Source organism: Danio aesculapii, chromosome 3 (genome assembly GCF_903798145.1).
Source record: "Danio aesculapii chromosome 3, fDanAes4.1, whole genome shotgun sequence".
Lineage (NCBI taxonomy): Eukaryota > Metazoa > Chordata > Actinopteri > Cypriniformes > Danionidae > Danio > Danio aesculapii.
This window is the reverse complement of record NC_079437.1, coordinates 23,757,153-23,780,256: the sequence shown is the minus strand read 5'-3', so window position 1 is coordinate 23,780,256 and position 23,104 is coordinate 23,757,153. Positions and strand designations below refer to the sequence as shown.

General features: G+C 33.0%; 1 protein-coding gene across 2 annotated transcripts in view; it reads right to left on the bottom strand.

The window, feature by feature from the left end:
- mrtfaa (myocardin related transcription factor Aa) overlaps positions 1–23,104 on the bottom strand; it is an 88,104-nt gene that overhangs the window by 24,004 nt on the left and 40,996 nt on the right. For both annotated transcript variants that reach the window (XM_056453439.1, XM_056453440.1), the window contains exons 5-8: positions 8,361–8,416; positions 8,189–8,264; positions 6,260–6,421; positions 2,824–2,984 (exon numbers count right to left, since the gene is read on the bottom strand). In XM_056453439.1, the coding sequence (XP_056309414.1) occupies positions 2,824–2,984; positions 6,260–6,421; positions 8,189–8,264; positions 8,361–8,416 (455 nt within the window). The remainder of the gene's footprint in view (positions 1–2,823; positions 2,985–6,259; positions 6,422–8,188; positions 8,265–8,360; positions 8,417–23,104) is intronic.

Sequence of the window (23,104 nt, the reverse complement as noted above, 5' to 3'; positions counted from 1 at the left end):
GTGGCTACAGCACCACTGCATGATGTATGCAAATGATCAAGTACAATTACACATGCTAGTTAGAAAAAAGTGTGTGTGAGCGTCGGAGCGTGTCTGAGGATGTTTAATGAGCTGAATAAAGATGGTGAGTGCTGCAAATAATTTAGAGCTCTGGAGAGCTGACTGGGCATGAGAAGATACAGCAAGACTTCAAAGTGTAAGTGTGTGTGTGTTTTCTGATGATGATGAAGGATTATTATTTATTACCCTCTGAGAGGATTTACTGAAACTGCCAAGATTCATGTAGGTTTCATGAAAAACAAGCTGAGATCACATGTGTGTTTGAGATGCTCAGTTCTCAAATTAGGAGCTGAGATCATACTGTATGTGCATGGGACAAAGTCAAGACACTTTGAACACGTCTACTATAAAGTATAATAGTGTAGAAAAATAACTATATATATATATTATATTTGATTAGACTTTAAAATGACTACAAACTGAAAAATGGGTAAAACCAAATGGGGCAGCAACAAAGTAAAAACATCAAATGATTATGGTAAACATGCTTTATAATCATCATTTTTTTTAAAACGCAGAAAACAATGAAGTGTTTTAAAGCTTAAAAACATCTTTTCATCTTTGTCTCACATATTTTGACATTTTCACAGATTGCAGGATTATTTGTATTGGTTAAATTGTATTAGCAAATATTTTTAATTGGTTTATTTGTGTTTTATTTGTAAAACATTTTATGAAAATGTAAAAATTTTTAACTATAATTTATATATTTTTTCAATTTTAGTTTAGTGCTTTAATTTACATATAAACAACTGAAAATGATAAATGACCCTGAAACAATGTGTTTAAATGTGTCCCATGAAGTGCTTTAAAATGTGCATTTTTTATTCAATGTTTGACGTACAGTAATCTCAGCTGAAACATGAAGAGAGGGCAGGGAATAAAGTAGCTCCACCCCTTAAAAAACAGCCAATAGTGTTTTGTTTTATTACTACTCTGCCAGTGAGAGTGACTGAGCTCAAGTGGATCATATGAAAAGTAAATGAGAAGTGTCTTAAAGGGGGCGGGGCATGCCAGATACTAGAGGGCATTTGACTGGTCAAGATTTGAGGAGAAACTGATGAAAAAAAGAAAAAGTTATTAAAGTTATATATTTTCTAAATGTGAGTTGTCACTATTTTGGAGCACACTATCCTTAAAATTAACAGACTGAAACTAACATCTCAAATGTTAAGGATTTTAAAGCCTTTTACCTAATATTTATTATATTTTATTCTTATATTTTTAATATATACAGTATACACTGCAGTCAAAAGTTTGGGGTCAGTTTTATTTGATTTTTTTCAGAAAATTTCTGAAAATTATTGTGTTCATCAGGGCGGCATTTATAATAAGTTAAATATTTATTCAAATTTTAAATAAATGCTTTCTTATTGTATGTCGTTTTAAATGAAATTTTACTTCTGTCATTATTGCTTTTATTACTATGACCATTAATAATAATAATAATAATAATAATAATAATAATAATAATTATAATAATAATAATAATAATAATAATAATAATAATAATAATAATAATAATAATAATAATAATAATAATAACAATAACAACAACAATAACTAATTTAGAGTGATTTCTGAAGCATCATGTGACACTGAAGACTGGAGTAATGAAGCTGAAAATGAATTATTAAATCACTGGAATCAATGAATAAATTAAATGATAAACTACTTTTGAGCAGTTATTTTATAGTGCAATAACATTTCACAATTTTCCCATGTATTTACCATTTACTGTATTTTTGATGGAATAAATGCAGCCTTGGTGAGCAGGAGAAGCTTATTTTAAAACATTTACATTTGACCGTGTACATATTTTGAAAGCATTTTTCAGCATTATTTGTAATAAATTAGCTTATTTCTTATTTTAAATTAGCTCATTTCTGTCATTTGTTTTAGTTTAGTTTAAGTTTTGGCAATTTTGTTATGTGATTGGGAATTTTATATATATATTTAAAAATGTTTAGCTTTAATTTATATTTTTAAAATTTTTAATTTAGTTCTTTAATTTACATATAAACAAATCTTAATCATGAATGACAAAGAAACAATGTGTTTAAAGGTCCCGCAAAGTGCTTTTAAACACGCATTTTTTTGTTTTTGTTTTTTGTTTGATGTAATCTTAAATGAAAAATGAATAAAGGCTTGGACAGTCGAGTAGCTCCTCCCCTTAAAAAAAACCAGCCAATTTTTATGTTTGTTTTTATCACAACTTTGCCACTGAGAGTGTTTGAGATCAAGTGCATCAAATGAAAAGTAAATGAGAAGCGTCTTGAAGTGGGCGGGGCATGTCTGATGCTAGAGAGCGTTTGATTAGTCAAGATAAGATTTGATTAGAAACTTAAGTTTAAGGTGAAAAAAATCATTGATTCATTTAGGTGGAAGTAACAAAGCTTTGGGTGTTTATATCAATGTTATATTTTCTAAACGTGAATTTTGTCACTGCGTTGGAGTACACTAACTAATAGATATACTTATCAATACATACCACTATCATAATACATACAGAATACATTTCATAATACATACTTATTATACTTATCAAATGTTTTATTTTATTTTCACGGGACCTTTAAGCTTTTCACTTAATATTTAGATTTTATTTTTAAAACAATATATATTTAATTCCTTAATTCTTTTCCCTAAAATGCATTTTACTATTTACATTCATTTTCTAGAACGCTAACATTAATGAAAAATTTGTCATTCAATGAACTATCATTTTAAAAAGTCCCTGACTTGTCTGGGTGAAAAATACACCTGTTTAGGCGGGGCTTCATTGGCCGGTCTCTCAGCTGGAGTAGGTAAGTGGGCATGGCCGATGGGAGAGTCCTGATTGGTTGCCTGCTCAGGTGAAAATGCATCACTGCTTTCCTCATCAAACGAAGAATTCTCCGCTTCTACTTTCGGAAACTCAGTCTCTGAGAGGATAAAGAACACACATCATTAGACCACCACTTTGAGACTGAAAATGTCTTTTTAGTATATTATGATGGGTTGTTAGAGTCTAGCAAGCTGAATATTTAACCCAAAAAATAAACAGTTTTAGTAATAGTAGTAGCCAGTCATTTTAAAAAGAATAGTCAATTTACTAATAATATACTTGCCCTCATGTTGTTCCAATCCTTTAGAAGATTCCTTTTTCTTTTGAAAACAGAAGATATTTTGAAGAGTGTTGGATACCTGTAGCCACTAATACTAAATAATATTGAAATCCATGGCTACAGGTTTCCAACATTCTTCAAAACATCTTCTGTGTTCAACAGAAAAAAACTCAAAGGTTTAGAACAAGCATAGGGTGAGTAAAAAATGACAGAATGGACCCTTTTCACAAGACTGTTATGACGTGTTTAATGGTCATCATAATCTTAAATCCTTGAAAGTTTTTAATATTTAGATTTTTAAAAAACGTAAGAACATTTATATGCATTTATGAATGTATTAGGCCATATCATCTTTGCGTCAAATTACAAAAAAAAAAACGAATTACTGCTTATGGAAGGTGTTTCTAATGCAGCGTCTATGGGGCTGAGAGTATATTTGACATTAATCTCTCCTCTGGTTGCCATCATCAGTCCCACACTATTTTCCCCCTTTTTCTGAAAGTCTTGGTAACACCATTGTGGCGGTTTTTCTTTTATTATTTATTATTTCAGCAAATAGGATTGTGAATTCCATTCACTGCGCTCCAACTATGATGATTCTGCTGCCGAGAAACCCGGAAATGTGAAAAGGGTCTATTGTAATTTTTAGGTAAACTCTCTCTTTAATTAATAAAAACAATGATACAACATTAAGAAACCTAAAGCTACCCTATTCCACTAGTATTGTCTCAGAGTAAATAATAAAGCCTTTATACCGCGCTGTATGATATTTCTATTTACTTTGAGCGTGTTCTAAGAGCAAGGCTTATATGCCGATAATCATTAACTCTCTAATTAGGTTATTTAGGGATTAAAACAGTTTAATTCGTCTTTCAGCATTCCTTCCCTGTGCTGCATTGTGCGCCACTGCACAAACTTCATGGTTAATCGACTCAAGCCACAGAGGTGTGACGTATTCCGTATGAGCATGAATGTAAATTCCCCTCTAATTAATTTAACTCGGTGTTTGACGCACAACAATCTCATTAGCATAACTCTGCATTAAATTAGCGCATGCTGAACCACTGCAGGAACGCGGTGGGAGATAAATATGAAGACGAATGTGCACACACTGCTAACGACGCGCTGGAACGAGCGCTGAAGCATCTGTGTATGGATGCAGATTGAGAGGAACGAGAGAACGAGAGGAATAGAAATGTGAATCTTAGCATCCGCTGGAGAATTAACAAACTCACTGAAATGGAGGTTTGCTTTGGTCATTCACAACTAAACTGTGAATAAAGAGGCAGATGGGAGGATTGAGAAAGGGACAGATAAAGGTTTACGTGGACTGCGTATGCTGAATATATGAAAGTTTAGCAAGTATAATTATGCAACATTACTTCTGAAATGATGCAGAAGCATTTCTCACTCATAAATTCCTATTAAATTTCATATATAAATCACAAATTAGCAAGTAATACAATAAATTAAACTACATTAAAAAAAATCAAAAACAAAAATGGTAAATGGTTTTATATTAAATGTTTAAATTGTGTAATATAATCTTTTATTTTTAAATGCAGCATTTTTATTGGTTACATATAACATATATAACAAGTCTGTTTTAGGGTTTTTTTTATTTATTTTTATATATTTAATATTTATTTAGCATTATTTAAACTAACAAACAACCACAAACAAAGCAAACACAGTTTTCTAAAACCAAAATTACTGAAAATGTTCACAATAATTCAAAAACAGAACTCATGAAGTCATGTGGCACAGGTCCTAAATCCTTATTTCATACCTTTTGCATATTACAGTACTTATCTTCTACTACTATCTTTATGGTATCACTTACAAAATGCCTGCTTTATTTACTATTTAAATAAGTTTAGCTACACAAATATTCATACTACTTCAGAATGGTTGTGTGGTCCAGTTACTACTGTATATGTGCTAATCTGCATACATTTTTTGGCATAAAAATCTGAACCCAGTATAGAAATGTCTTGATAACTTTTTTGACCGTATTGGAGATTTTTACATAGGAAGTTTTGTAAATCTATATGCATCCCTCTGTAATTCAGAAAATATGGCAAACAGCAAAAAAAAAAAACAAAAAACTAAATAAAAATGCCTGTATATTATTGGGTAAATCAAACACATCCCTCTATAAAAAAACAATCAAAATATAGATATGAATAAAAATAATAAAACAACACTATAGTCAACTATGATAACTACAAATGAACTATGGTTTTGCAAATCTAACTCTTGTTTTACCATAGTAAAGCGCATTTTGAAAAAACAACATTTAAATATATGTATAATACCTCAAATCTACACAAACTGATAACATTGGACAAAATATCAACTTAAAGGAATATTTTGAATGTTTTTGCATTTTATAGTTTGAATAAGTATAGTTTTGAAGTATATTTTAAATGTTCAATTATACTGAAATAATGCAAATCAAAAGTTCAGAATAATAACATTTTGTTTTTGCCAGCTTAAAATAAAACAGAACTCAAATCATGTGGCACAGGTCCTAAATCATTATTTCATACCTTAATATTTCAATTCATACTTTTGAATATAATAAAATCGGAATTAGGGCGACACAGTGGGTTGTGCTGTCGCCTCACAGCAAGAAGGTCACTGGTTCGAGCCTCGGCTGGGTCAGTTGGCGTTTCTGTTTGGAGTTTGCATGTTCTCCATGTGTTCGCGTGGGTTTCCTCCGGGTGCTCCGGTTTCCCCCAAAGACATGCGGTACAGGTGAATTTGGGTAGGCTAAATTGTCCGTAGTGTATGAGTGTGAATGAGTGTGTGGATGTTTCCCAGAGATGGGTTGCAGCTGGAAGGGCATCCGCTGCGTAAAAACGTGCTGGATAAGTTGGCGGTTCATTCCGCTGTGGCAACCCCGGATTAATAAAGGGACTAAGCCAAAAAGAAAATGAATGAAAGAATGAAAAAAAAAATCAAAATTATTTAAAATCAGAAGCGACAACTCCTGCTAAACTGATATAACTGGGTAGAGTTTTTGGCTTGTTTATATCAGCCCTTAAATCAACTTTTACTCTACTGTATGACATTTGGTTTCTGAGCACCTATGATGACTTGTTTGATGCTGCTGTGAACAGGAAGGATGTTTTTGTGAACGAGCTCCATGGGCCCGGGCCGCTGGGAGATTTTATCGTTCAGGTCGTCAGCTAGACGAGCTCTTTTCAGCAGCAGCTGCTTGGCCTGAAGAGATGGTTCAGCTGAAGTTTCTGCACACAGAATATACATACATAAAAGTTAACAAACACACATACACATAAATCTAAAGCATAAACTGAAAGGAAACAATGCGAAAAATAACTAATAGTAACACCACCATACAGCAATTTCCAAGTTGATTGATTTTTTTAAGAATAGCAAACATTGCTTGTGTGACTTATTTTCTAAAATTAATTCTATAAGCAATCAGTTGATGAATGGTTTAAGATGAGACAGTGTTTGACATAAATTAAATCATAAATTAATAAATTATAAATTAATTAATAAATTATAAGATCAAATAAAAAAATTGACGTTAAAACAATCTAAATATTGAGAAAATTGCTTTAAACTGCTCATTTTATTTATATTTTTATTTTAATTCATTATTTGACAGGGGCAATGAACATTCAAAGAACTGCACCAGAATTACAGTAGCTGCATAGCTAAATTTCATCTGCAGTCCCCCGGGCAGGAAATATAAATCCAAGTCACATAACAAATGCATAAACACAATACCATAATAAAATAAATTGCATCAAGATTTAAATTATAAACCTCTACTTATTGGTCACACACCTGATGCATTAACCAGCATTTCAACTGCAGCTTGAATTGGTTATAGGAGTCTATAGGATCTAATGTTAATTGATAAATTGTCCAGATTTAGTTCTGAGTAATGCATATTACTAATCAATATCTAGGTTCTGCTATCTTTATGGTATCATTTACAAAATGCCTGCTTTATTTAATATTCAAATAAGTGTCAACAAATATACCCATACAACTTCAGAATGGTTGTGTGGACCAGTTACTACTGTATATGTGCTAATCTGCATACATTTTTGGCATAAAATCTGACCCCTGTATACAAATTCTTGATTAATTTTCTGATGTATTAGAGACTTTTACATAGGAAGTTTGATGGATTTATATGCACCCCTCTGTAGTTCAGAAAATACAACAAACAGCTAAAAAACAGATGACAGAATAAAAGGTAACACTTTATTTTGATGGTCCATTTGAGTATTAGTAGACTGTATGCATAATATCTGTTGATATGCTCCTTCAACAGACATTTAACTGACTATAAGAAACCTAGCAACTACATGTCAACTTACACTAACCCTAACCCCAACCTAACAGTCGACTTATAATCTAATGAGAATTAGTTGACATGTAGATGCAGTGTAACTTAATTTCAACAAATTGACCATCAAAATAAAGTGTGACCGAATAAAATGCTGCATTTAATCGGGTAAATCAAACACATCTCTCTATAAAAACATTCAAAATATAGATATGAATAAAAATAATAAAACAACACTATAGTCAACCATGATAACTACAAATTGAATATGGTTTTGCAAATCTAACCCTTGTTTTACCACAGCAATTGTGGTAAAGTGCATTTTGGAAGAAAAAAAAAACATGTTTAAAAATATGTATAGTATAATAACTGAAATCTACAAACACAAACAGATAAAATTGGACAAAATGTCAACTTAAAAGTATATTTGGAATGTTTTTGTATGTTTTTATAGTTTGAATAAGTATAGTTTTGAAGTATATTTTAACTGTTGAATGTTCAATATTACTGTTACTGTTATCAATGTTATGTTACTGAAATAATGCAAAACAAAAATTCAGAATCCATAAAATTGACAAATAACACAGTGTTTTTGCCCTCTTAAAATAAAACTAAAGTAAAACTTATCTAAACTCTCTGAGGGGCGTGTCCGTGTTTGAACTGTAGGGGGAGTCATTAAAACACTCACCTTCGAGAATGTGCATTCTGACCAGTTCGGACCTCTCTGGACGACTGCGGATCTTTCTCTTCAGGTAGTCCTCGGTCTGAAACACAAGAAAGCAGAAGATACTGGATAAAGCAAGACAGCTGTATATATTTACATCTGACAGAGAAGACCTGATAAAAATAGGAAGACTTACTCGTGCTCGTTCTAAACTTCGTCTCTGCTCATGAAAAGACGCAGAACTTTTCAGTGCTGGAAGGTAAAAGACACAAAGAAAAATGACTTTACATTCAGCTTGATATATATATAACTGGGTAAAGTTGAGGGCTGTGGAAAATAGAAAGCATTGGAGAGAAAAAAAAATCTAAAATAGAAACTTGTGTGCGTTGTGCAGATCACAGGCAACATTTCTGCGTCAGTGTGGTGCAAATATATCTCATCGCTTCTTCTTTTTGGAGAGGTGAAAATGTTATTTGTTTAAAAAGAAAAAAGATGCTTGTTGAAGATCTTGATACAGAAACAACATATTACAACTACGTATGGTTTTCTTCAGGCCCACATACAAAAGCTAAATCTAACATTTCAACAGGCCTGTCTGAGTGACTGTTTTATCCAGCAGGCTCACAGTATGAGTACTTATAAAAGTGTGCTTTTGATATATCAGGAAACATATTGGTATAATGATATGGTATGACACAGGTTTTTAGATGTATTCTTGAACACTAACGTTAATATTTGTTAATATATGTCTTATTTAGGGTGTAACAGTGGCACAGTGGGTAGCAAGATCGCCTCACAGAAGGAAGGTCGCTGGTTCGAGCACCGGCTGGGTCAGTTAGCATTTCTGTATGGAGTTTGCATCTTTCCCTGTGTTTGCATGGGTTTCCTCCGAATGCTACGATTTCCCCTACAAGTCCAAAGACATGCGCTATAGGTGAATTGAATAGGCTAAATTGGCCGTAATGTATGTTTGTGAATGCAAGAGTGTATGGGTGTTTCCCAGTGTTGGATTATGGCTGGAAGAACATCAGCTGCGTAAAACATTTGCTGGATAAGTTGGCGGTTCTTTCTGCTGTGGCGACCCCAGATTATTAAAGGGACTAGGCCGAAAAGAAAATGAATGAATGAATTATGTTTTATTGAAACTATTATGAACAACAGCTACGCTATAGTAATTCTCCTTCATTTGCTTTCTATGTCTTTTAATCCATTTTCTTTAGAGACTGTGCAGCTAAAGTCTAAAGCAATACACAAATACACTTCACTGAATATGTATTATACACACAGAGACATCACCTTTTTGAAATGGACACTATATATATTGTATAACTGCAGGTTAACTATGTATATATACTATCCATTCTATACACAACGCCTTAACATTTCTGATTTTGACTGCAATGTAATAACATGACTTTGTAATAACTTTTGTGAAGCTGTTTTGTAACAATTATTATTGTAAAAAGCGCTGTATGACTGGCACTGCACCCTCCTACCTCCACCTGCCCTTGAAGGTCTACATACCCTCCAATCAATGTGGGAGCACCGCCTCGTGGTGCCACTTCAGAGAGGCTATAAGTCATTTTGCAAAACCTTTTCATTCAATGTTCCTCGTTGGTGGAATGATCTTCCCATTCCCACACAGACTGCGGATACCCCGGTATCCTTCAAACAACAACTAAAAACCCATCTCTTCAGAGAACAACTGATCCCCGGTGAATAATACCAGGACCACCTATTGAAGCACTTTCTCTCTCTCTCTCTCTCTCTCTCTCTCTCTCTCTCTCTCTCTCTCTCCATAAAAAATCTTACTCTAGCAACTAAATTCTCTTAGCACAAACAAGTTACTCTGAATAACTAGCACTTCAATTCATTTCATGTTTATTTCTGTAGCGCGTTTACAATGTAGATTGTGTCAACGCAGCTTAATATAGTAGTTCTAGTATATTGAAACTGTGTCAGTTCAGTTTTCAGTGTTGAAGTTCAATTTAGTTCAGTTTAGTGTGGTTTAAACTTTACTGCTGAAAGTCCAAACACTGAAGAGCCAATCCATCGATGTGCAGCTCCACAAATCCCAAACCAAGCAAGCCAGTGGTAACAGTGGCGAGGAACACACTTCACCAATTGACGAAAGTGAAGGAAAAACCTTAAGAGAAACCAGGCTCAGTTGGGCAGGACAATTTCTCCTCTGGTCAAACTTCTTGTATGTACTGCCTCGTTGTTAAATCGCTGATTACCTCCTCAATTGTAAGTCGCTTTGGAAAAAAGCATCTAAATGACTAAATGTAAATGTAACAATAAACTTGACTTGACTTGAAAAGTATTACAAGGAGAAGGTGATTTATGAGGACATTGCTCATGTCTCAGCTTATAAATCATACCAATTTAGTCTTTTCCTAAAAGTAAATATGCACATAATCTCCTGTGAGGGTTGGGTTAGGGACAGAGCTGGGGTAGGGTGTTAGGAAATACAGTTTGTATAGTATTAAAACAATAGAAACCTATGGAATGTTCTTGTAATTCACAAAAACAAACGTGTTTTCCCTATATTTATAACTCCTTCAAACATAGCTTCTCTACCTGGTTTACAGTTGTAAGCAATGTTGTGTCTCCAGAGGCTGAAAGCAAAGTCTGGCAGGTAAAACCGAGAACTAGAGATATACCCTGTATTAAAAAAAAACTCAAAGGTTCTTGCCCATATAAATTATTAGGGAATTTTCATTTTTATCAGGTAAGATGGTTGACGATGGTCACTTAAGAACAGGGTGGGCTTATTTTTAAACATATTTAGAGATCTTATAAGTATGTGCAAAACGATGCGTCAGCCAACAAGTTGTTACAGGAACTAAATAGAAACACTGGCTAATTTAGTTGCTGTAGCACAAAATTCATTCATTCATTTTCCTTCGGCTTAGTCCCTTTATTCATCAGGGGTTCACACAGCGGAATGAAACAACAGCTTATCCAGCATATGTTTTACACAGCGGATGCCCTTCCAGCCACAACCCAGTACTGGGAAACACCAATACACACTCATTTACACACATGCACTACGGCTAATTTAGCTTACCCAATTCACCTGTACCACATGTCTTTGGACTGTGGGGGAAACCGGAGCACCCGGAGGTAACCCATGTGAACGCAGGGAGAATATGCAAGCTTCACACAGAAACGGCAACTGACCCAGCCAACGCTCGAACCAGTGATCTTCTTGGTGTGAGGCAACAGCACTACCTACTGCGCCACTGCGTCGCCTATTAATCTTTATATTTAAGCTTAATATTCCACTTTATTCTATCTGCTTATGAATGAACTGCACATGCTCAGCAGAAAAACAAACAACAGTCTTACTATACTGTAGTTATAGTCAACCTACTATAGTACAAATAAATATAACTACAAATGAATAATAGGTTTTGCAAATCTAACCCTAGTTTTACCGTGGTAATTGCAGTAAAACTGAGGCTATACAAATGGATGTCAATGCACCAAGGACATGGTTACTATAGATTTACTATAAAAAACATGTTTAATTTCTGTAGGGGTATTACATTTATAAGTATAAGATTGAAGAAATATTACTGCAAACTATGTGCTGTATATTGTGACACCATGAAAAAAAACTATAATTATGAATAATATGATAACAATAGACTTTTTATTTCATTCATACAATGCAGTGTTCAGCATATTTAAGTTCACCCCTCACAAATCTATCTTTTAAACTCATATTTTTAATATAAAGGTATACAATATTATATTTGTGCATATACATTAGATTAGTCAGTACTGAAGCCAAATCTAGAACTGATCTAACAAAATAACTTATGATAACGCTCCAAAAACTAGTACACACAAATTTATGTTAAAGAAAAATATTAAATACAATTTAAAAAAAAAAAAGAGGAAAAATCATGAGAAGCAAAAACAAACAAACAAACAAACAAACAAAAAAAAAAAGAAAAATTCAGTTCTAAATGTTCGAAATCGAAATGTTGTTGTTTGTAATTTTTTGCGACATTTTACTTGAATTTAATTGTATTATCTTTTAATTTCTAAATGTTTTGTGACTGAAATATTATTTAAATAAATATATCTGTTTAATAAATCTGTTTTGTTTAAATTCACCAAAATACATTGCCTATATTCACTGAGAAATGGATATCGTTTTCAAAATAGGGTGTATTCAATTATGCTGAGCACTGTATATAATGTCATATTGCAGAGCTCGACTGATTTTAAGGTAAATTAAATATTTGTAGGCTAAAAATTACTGATTTCCTTTTAAAAGTTATATAACGACTAAACTATTTATATGTAGTCAAGCCTGAAATTATTCCAACCCCTGGCAAACTCTCACTTAATGTTACTTTTATTCAACCAGCATTATTATTTTGTTGACTCAAAATGACACGAGCTTCTCTCAAAAGATAATAAGGCAATGTAAAGAGGCATCATTGTGGAAAAAAAATAGTTTTCAGCTTTTATTTATCTTTGAACGAACACTTTAAGTCAGAATTTACCAGCGGTATAAACACATTTCAGGATTGACTGTATATAGTTAGGGTTGGGTCGATAGATGATGCAATCGTCCATCGCCGATGGCCGATAGACATCACAATTTGGAGCCGACATTGCGATCCTCCACCGGTCCTCCGGTCGCACCAGCAACCCGCTCGTGAAAAATTCTAATACGTCTTAGTTTTAAAATGCCATTTTATAACAAAAATTATCCACGTCCACACTGGCGTTTCATCTAGCATTTCTGAAAAGCACTTCATCCACACTATACTGCTGAAAACGCACATCACGTGGCCACAAACACACACACTGTCATGTGCTGCAGTGTATGTGTGCGTCTGAGCTCCAGCAGTCAGCGAGTGCTTTGAGCACAAAACCCCAAAGAGCAGTGCACGACAGACAGTTTATCAAGGATGTACTGCTGGATTGCGTCTCACTAGTTGTTAAACGTGATATTAAATTAATCTTGTCTCCATCTAACGACTCTTCGGTCTTTTGAATCTATCAGGTAATGTGTCACAGTGTCAGTACACTGCTTTAATCTTTCGCTTTCACCCTTGTACTTAGTAATTTTAGTAAAAACTCAAGATACTGTTGGTTGTGCACCTTTTTTAACCAACCAAGCTTGTCTACGCCATTATAACGACACAGATCACTCTGCCTATTCATGCCAGAGTCCCGCAGAAAAAGTGATGATAAAACTTTATTTTAATGGCCCATTTGAGTATTAGGAGACTGTCTGCTTAATATTTGGTGATACTGCTCCTTCAACAGACATTTAACTGACTATAAGAAACTTTGCAAGTACATTTAGTGTAAGTTGCAAGTCAACTTACACAAACCCTAACCACAACCTAACAGTCTACTTAAAATCTAATGAGAATTAGTTGACAGGAAGATGCAATGTAACAAATGGACCATCAAAATAAAGTTATTGACGGGTGGTATTTTGTGTGTAACTTATCTTTATTTATTTATGATTTGGTTATGAGTAAAACAAAGACCATGCGGGTCAGGTAGTTGAAACGGTAGGCTACAAATAATTTATTTGTTATGAATTAATTAATTCTTCATAAATAATTAATTCACCGCCGCCTACGACGTCGTCAGCGTTCCACGCAATGTTCCACATTAGACATCGCACAATGCCAAATTGGTCGACATCGCCCAACCCTATATATAGTAAATAGGTATAAACTGCAAGTAAAATAAATTCAAATTCTGTCTGAAATTCAGTCTTTTCAAGCATGCGAAAGTAATTCAGTACAGTATACTGTAAAGTATGTATGTTTTAAGACCACTCCAACCTTTCAGCTTCATGTTTATGATATACTGCATATATCTACCTACAGTCAATTACAAAGCCACAAATACAGAAAGAATGGAATTTAACGGGATAAAAAACAAGAAAAATACAAGCTATTTAGTAAAAGACTCAAGTCTGTGGGTCATAAGGGTTTATTTTCTGCCCACAGCAAGACACACATGATACACGCAACACACACATGCACACACACACACGCACACGCACACACACACACAATGCCCTTTAACCTTAACCAGAATAAACCACATTTATCTACATGAAGAGAAAAGTGTGTGAGTAAGAAATGGCAAGTTTAGTGTGAGAAAGCACACCATATGTGTTAACTCATCATTATTTTCAGCTGTAACAGCCAATCAAATGCCACATCACCCAAATGCCATCTTTGTATTAGGAATTCAAGATACAAATGACATCAAAATTAAGCTGCATTTTCAGAAATAGACAAACCAATTATTTAAAATGACAAGAGTTCAATGAAAATCTGCTCTCTCATTGCGCAAATCCACAGTTAATACACTGCAACAACAAATTTCAAGGTGTTTTTTACATTATATGAACAGAATTTGAGCAAAAAGTCCCTGTAACCACTTCCATGTTGAGACTCGAGCTCAAATCTTCAGGTTTCCTTTCTGAACTACATCCTGGATATGTGATTCACTGAGCTGATAACATAAATGTAACATTTCTAAAACGTAACTATTTATAAAACAAAATTGTGTTATCAACGTACAGTTGAAATTTGTATTGCTTTTCAAATATATCCCAAGTCTTGTTTAATGGAGGAAGGAATCTTTCACAGTATTTCATATAATATTTCTTTCTTCTAGTGAACGTCTTATTTCTTTTAGTTTGGCTGGAGTAAAAGCAGTTTTTAAAAACTATGTTAAGGACAATATTTTTAGCCCCTTAAGAAATATTTTTTTCATTGAGTACGCTTACATGGACACCAATAATCGGATTTTGATACGATTAAGACAATACTCTAATAGTCTACCATATAAACAGTGATTTTTGAATAATTTAATCAGATTAAGGTCATTATCAAACTAAACGAAATCGAATTAGGACATGTGGAGTATGCCGATTTTAGTCACATTATGGAAGTGAAGTACAGACATGTAAACACCGCAATCAAACATTACAGTCGTATACAATTTATATCGCATTTTGTGACAGGATAGTCCATACACCCACTCGGCTGTCTGACACTATTCTCTGCACCTACAGATCAGTGAAGGACCACAGGTGCCTGCATTGCAAAATGCAGAGGTTTATTTTAATTTCTTTATTTCCATACGGCGTGCGGTCTCAAATTCCACTAAAACAACACTTCCAGGAGTTCATACTCACATCCAATATCTCATTTGTCACGGGGGCATGCATGAAATGTTCCTGAATGAAAGTGAAAGTGCCAAACTGCAGTTAAAGTTGACAAATTAAAAAATGAAACGCCTATAATTACATGAAACTCCGGAAGAAATGTGGATAGTGTGATGATGCAATGACATTAACTGAATTATGTGCATATCATATTATTTTCTTATTCAGATTAAGGCAAATAACTCAATTACTGATGTCCATGTAAACGTAGTCCGTGTGTACAAAACAAATTAGTGTGTTCTGTAAAGCCAATAACTTGGTTAATTATTATAAATTGCCTTTTTAACCTAATAACCTGCCTTAGTCTTTAAATTGAGTCTGAAGTTTTCAAATTAAAATAGTATGCACCATGGAAAAGAATTTAGTGATTGGAAATGAGTAAGTAAAACTATTATGTTTAAATGTGTTGAAAAAAAAATCTTCTCTCCATTAAGCAACACTTGAGAAAAACATTTGAAAGGGCCAATAATTTTAACTATTATTATTTAATATATATTATAACTTATAATTACATTATTTTGATTAGATTTTATATTATTCTTTTTAATTTTTGTTAATTTATTTTTAAATAATTAATTAATTTTACCTGTGAAAGTCAAAGTGCTTTTAGTTAGAAATTGTGACATGCCACTGTTCAAATCAATTCACATTTGTAGGATTGATAGGTGTTCATGTCAAGCCATGTTCAAAAATATGTTAATCTTCAAACAAAATTAAAAATAGATTAAAAAAAAGAAACTTAAATTGTGTTACAACCTTGGTCAAGGGTCACGGATGTAACATAAAAGGACACTGGACAAATAAAATCACTTTTATGAATCCTTGGAGTCGGCTCTATTTATTTGACTTTTTTTTCTTTGTCTTTTTTTAAACACCCAAAACGTGAAGCCAAATAGCTTAGAGAGGACCCACAGAAAAATAATAAACAAAAATATATCCCCTCCCCCAAACACCCAAAAACTAAATACACCTAAAAAAAAATAACAGAAATAAAATTAGAAAAAACTACTCCTACCTCCCTGACTATAAAGAAAAAAAACAGGTGAAAATATTTACAGAAAAGAAAAGTGTGGCATCCAACCCTAACTGCTTTTCTCCGTGTATATAGAGAGCACAATATTACCAATAACAACAAACAAACCAAAAACAAAATAACAAGAGGGGGAAAACATGGAAGGATAAACAACAAACAAAAGTCAAACTTTATACAGACACTAAAACGGGAAAACACAACCAAAAATAAAACTTTTAACTATACACACAACTATAAACACCCAAAACACAAATCACAACCCAAACCAACTCGCTCACCCGCCCCACGCCCATTTTCCTTTTTTTAAAAGACAGTCGTCTGTCATAAATGGCCATCTTAGAGTTCATTTTGCTAATATTGCATAAATAAAAAATTATAATGTATTATTTTTAGTTTTTAGAGTAGAATATATGATATCTTTCTCTCACACACACTTTCATGTCATCAAAGTTAGTTCAAAAAGCAGTATAATTATTTTTCTTTTTAGTACTACCTTTTATATTATTATTTTATATTTTATATTATTAGTATTAACTTTAAGCACTAACCAGCACAACATGCAGAAACAAAATACAACTTAAATACATTATACTACAAAAAAAACTACAATTTATTTATAAATGTAACAAAAACGTCCAACTAAATTTACACTATAGTCCAACAGCAGTACTTCAGATAGTTGCAATGAAGTTTTTTAACAGAAAGTAGATCTCGTCAACTCGAGGGCGATAAAACAAGGCAGATAAGAGCATAAGAGGGCATTTGAGGTGACAGGAAGTGCAAACACAGGAAGTAAAAATGGAGAAGACAGTGAAAGTGGTGCTCAGGGATATTCTAAAAGAGCAGTACACATTTGCACATTCGCTAGCGTTATTTTCCCTTCCCGTTGAGATCCAAATTTAGATCCAGACATTTATTGGGTGAGTGCTGTAAAGATCCCCTTAGGTTGCCATCTGCTGTCATTGCAGTTTATTTCTATCTTGGACAGACCCTTTCTAACTAAATGACTTTCTATATTCTCTCTTCAGAGTATCTAGTTTAAATAATGGAAAGCAAATGACTTTGATGATTATAACAGGCGGCTGACCTTTTACTGACAGATATAAATGAGAACATAGAATACATATTTAAATACACTGCTTATCACCTGCTCATTGACTTAATGGAGTGTGTGTGTGTGCGTGCGTGCATTTTGCATTGTTTGTGGCATTTGCATGTGTGTATATGGTACTATGGGGAAAGCCTTTTGTGATGTTTGTGTGTCTGTGTGTAAAACCCACCCAAATTAAGAGCATGGCTAGTCATGCACTCACTGAAGAAAGAGAGCACAGAATTTCACAGGAGTCTCAAGTTTTGGTGAGCAAACATGTATTCTACATGCTTACAGTAACGGTTCTTCACTCATAGATGCAAATTAGAAGATTGTTCAGTCCGGTGGCATCAAAGTAATGCATGACTTTGTTTCTTTGGAGAAAAGCACATGCAACTGAACAGGGCCCACCATAGATCACTTCTGATTGTCCAAAATCTACGTATATTTAGGCTGTATCAATGTAATTCGACATATCCCCAAACTACAAATAAGACTGTAAAATAAAATAATGAAATGAAATTATTAAATGAAATGAAATTAAAATAAAAAACAAAAAAAGTAATTAAATTTGATTAAACAAAATAAAATTAAGTAAAAATTAAATAAAACAAAATAAATTAAATTAAATATAAACTTAATAAAACAAACTTAATTAAATAAATAAAATAAAATAAAATAAAATAAAATAAAATAAAATAAAATAAAATAAAATAAAATAAAATAAAATAAAATAAAATAAAATTAATTTAATTTAATTTAATTTAATTTAATTTAATTTAATAAAAAACAAAACAAAAATTTAATTTAAAAAATGTTATAAAATTAAATTAAAACAGAATAAAACTAATTAAATTAAATCAAATGAAAACAAAATAAAACAAATTTAAAATTACATTAAATATAAAAATAAATTAAATTAAATGAAAACAAAATAAAACTAAATAAATTAAATTAAATTAAAACAAAATAAAACAAACCTAATTAAAATAAATTAAATTAAATTAAATTAAGTAAAATAAAATAAAATTACATTAAAAATAAATTAAATTAAAACAAATTTAATTAAATTAAAATTAAATTAAAATATAAAAATAAATTAAATTAAAACAAAATTAAAATGAATTAAAATGAAACCAAATTAAAATAAACTTAAATTAAATTTTAATTAAATTAAATATAAAAATTATTAAATTAAAACAAAATAAATGAAATTAAATTAAATGAAATTAGGTTAAAACAAAATAAAACAAACTTAATTAAATTAAATTACATTTAAATTAAATGTAAAAATTTAATTAAACACTCATAAAATTAAAAAGAATAAATAAATAACCTCAAGAAAGTCACCTTTTTTGTCACAAGTTTTTGCCTGAACCATTAATTTAATGGAATAGTTCGCCTCCCCCCCAAAAAACATATTTCCTCACCACTTCTTCACACTCATCCAAATTTCTTTTACAAATTTCTTTCTTCTGCTAAACATAAAAGACATTCTCAATAATGCTGAGTGAATAGCAGCTATGGATATCTATAGTAGTAACTATTGACAGTTACTATTATTAGTTTCAGCAGTGACATTTATATTATACACAACTGAACTAGCGGCATGGTGGCTCAATGGTTATCACTGTCGCGTCACAGCAAGAAGGTGCCAGCTGGCTCAATTGGCATTTCAGCGTGGAGTTTGCGTTTTTCTTTCCATGTTCGTGTGGGTTTCCTTCGGGTGCTCCAGGTTTCCCCCACAGTCCAAAGACATGAATTGGATGAGCTAAATACGCCATAGTGTATGAGTGTATGTGAATATGAGTTCACGTTATTGTGCATTATTGAAGTGTTTCCCAGTACTGGGTTGTGGCTCGAAGGGCATCTGCTGCGTAAAATGCTGGAAAAGTTGACGGTTCATTCCGCTGTGGCAATCCCTGATGTATAAAGGACTAAGCTGAAGCACAATGAATTAATTAATTAATGAATGAATGACAACTGAACTAAACTGAACTTCAACTCTGAAAAGTGGACTGAAGCTTTCCTAGAACTTCTATGTTAAGCAGTTATGACAATCTACATTGCAAAAGCGCTATCGAAATAAAGATGAATTTAATTGAATAACAAAAAAATACCATGAAAATCAATTTGATCTTCAGCTTATCTACCTTTGTGTTCAACAGAAAAAAGAAACACAAACGAGTTTGAAACAAGCTAAAGAATGAATGAATCATTTCCAAATTTTCCTCTTTGGGCAAACAATTCCTTCACTATTATTAGTAATAAGTTTTATACAGATTCTTAAAACTTAAGACAAAGTATTTTTGCATTGTTGGTCATCAAATATAAAAAAAAATGTGAAAAATATTATTTGTTTTTAAACAGGTTTCTCAAAACTACATTTCTGACCTACAGTAATTAATATGAGTGTGATGAGAGCTCACACAGCATGGTTTCATTCCTCCATGGCGGGGCCAGGGCGCCACACAAAAATTCATCCTGCCACAGCTACATTACAGCTTCTCATTCAAAACATTCAGTCGTTGTTGTTGTTTTTAACCCTTTCATGCATGAATTATGAAAAACATTATCTGGATTTTTTATTATTATTTTTATAACTTTAATATGACACTAAAATTGAAATTCATTTTCATTTTTACAAAATTTAGTTTTATATAAAAATTATTCAACTGTCCACATATGTGGACACCATGCAACAAATGCACAGCCAATGTGACAATACTGCTGACAGTCTACTGACACTGCCCTTATGTTTGGAGAAAATTACCATGATTAATGAACCCTAAAGTAAGTTAAATTAACTGTCCACAAATGTAGACATCATGCATGAAAGGGTTAATATCGGGTTATAATCGCACCAAAACGCATTGAAATGTAAGTGAATTATAACAGAGCAAACTTTTCTGTAATCGTAGTAGTGTTGTGCGTTATTTATTTAACCCCTTAAGGATACATGCTGACTGACTTACTGACAGGTACGTGATGCGTGAGGCCAGCAAACATGACATACAGTAGCTTTCAGTTAAGATGAACACAGTTTCCATAATTATACTTTATTTATGGATAAAGGTCTACAGCTCTGCATACAAAGACTATCTTGCTGGAGTTTATGACCGTTTCACTTTACTTCAGACGCATCAATGCTGTTCTGTAGGTCTATTGGAGACATTCATCAATATTCCTAGCAAATCTAATACATGTTGGAGACATACTCGTTACATGAACGCACTACATTGCACTTCAGCAGCGTTTATTTGAGAGCCCACAAGAAAATCTGTGCTTGAGCAGCTTATATTTGACAGGCGTGTGTAACGGAGGCCATGACCCGGATGGGAGTGAGGTTTAGGGGGGTGAGTGTAATGGAGGCCAGCAAGTAAGTGCTGTGCAGGTAAACCTCACTCCTCTGACCTCTAAAGGTGCTCTAGCGACAGACGCTTGAGGCCATGGTCTTTTGCCTCCTTGGTAGAGCAACCGACTCCCATGCGAAAGGTCACCGGTTCGATACCAGCCTGGAGCGGGTTGGGTGGCGTAGGACCGGCGTGGTTACATGTGCAAGAAGTTTTGTGCACAAACAGAGGAAATCAGCACGCAAGCAAAGAGATTTGCAAGCTCGTATCACATGAATGCAATCTCGACTTGTAATACTGAGTTCAGGACATTTGTCATTGAAATAACGCCATACACTACTGTAGGTAGTTGGTAGATCTGTATAAAGGCCTGCTGCCACAGCTGGAAAAAATCCTAGAGAAAACACTGCACAGTATTTCAATAAACCCTCAATAAGAAAAGAGAAGATTGTTTATAACTTTGGTTATCATCCAAAAAGCATTTCTTCTGTTTCTCTATCTCTTATCATATTTCATATGGCATCTCTGTTGATGTCTGTCTGCTGTTGACAGTGCGGTTAGTGTGCCAAGTGAAATGCTGATATCAGCAGACACTGAGTTCAAATTGGATCACAGATGCTGGATGATATTATGGGACCAGTATGAAGCATTACATAAACTCACTAAAGGGAACCATCGCCTCGTTTAAACTCTGCTTCTGCTTTTCTGGCTTTCATTTCTTTTTAAGAAGATTCTGAGAAGAGGTCTTGAGTAAGTGCATGGTGGTTCCACCATCGACATGCCTTCTTAAAGGGCCAGTCACATTAACAATATTTGAAGTTTGATTGAATAATTTACTAGATGTCATGTGCACAATATAAGAAATAATGCACAAAGTATTGAAATTAATTACATTTATATGTAATTGTATTGAATGTTTTGTAGATTAAATTGGCATAACTGTTAATAGATATACAGTTGAAGTCAGAATTATTAGCCCCCTGAATTATTAGCAATTATTAGCCCCTGTTTATTTTCCCCCAATTTCTGTTTAACGCAGAGAAGATATTTTTTCAACACATTTCTAAACATAATAGTTTTAATAACTCATTTCTAATAACTGATTTATTTTATCTTTGCCATGATGACAGTAAATAATATTTTACTAAATGTTTTTAAGACACTTCTATACAGCTTAAAGTGACATTTAAAGGCTTAACTAGGTTAATTAGGTTAACTAGGCAGGTTAGGGTAATTAGGCAAGTTATTGTATAACAATGGTTTGTTCTGTAGACTATCGGAAAAACATATAGCTTAAAAGGGCTAATAATTTTGCCATAAAAATGGCTGAAATAAAACAAATTAGACTTTCTCCAGAAGAAAAATATTATCAGACATGCTGTGAAAACTTCCTTGCTCTGTTAAACATCATTGGGAAAATTTAAAAAAAGAAATAATTCTGACTTCAACTGTATACAGTTTTGCAAAGTTAGATCTGTTACTAACTACACCAGATTTCCAGGGACAAATTGAGGAATTTATTTAGTATCATTTTTTGAAAGAATGTAATTTATAACCTCTAAGACTTGAAATATTTAAAATGCAAACTTGCATTCAGATGCGAATGAAGGGCCAGAGTATGGTTTAAGGATCACATCAGCCTGATCCTTTTTTGTGTTATATAACTAGAGATTCTCTGGCAGAAATCCTCAGAAGGCTATGCCTAATGGTTTGTGGAGGAGTAGAGCTCAGAGATCAGAGGGTGGCAGATAAATTGCAACTTACTTATTAAACAGTTCACATGCACAACAAAATTGACCTTATTCCAGTAGTGGATTTGTAAAATAAAATAAAAAATAAAATAAAAAAAAATAAAATAAGGTAGGCGAGTAGATAGTGCGCAGTAGATAGTGCTGTTGCCTCACAACAGCGAATATAAAATTTACAACACATTACCGTTTCATAAATTCAGCCACATTTCCACAGGCTGCAAAATAAATCGGTTCTTTATTAAGATTATTTAAATGTCTAAAGAGCATTTTTAAACCATACATCCTGTGTGAGGCAAGTTGTGTCTTAAAGTCTCTGTTGTGTGAGGAAAGCATGACTAACACGACAGCTTATAGAGTCAAACCTAAACTTCTCTCACCCAGCTAAACTTGACAGCCGCCACAAAAATTCCTGCAAGCAAAACAGAACCAACCAACTTGAACCTTGTTACTAGTTTGCACTTGTGTGAAAAGGGCTTCGTAACAAT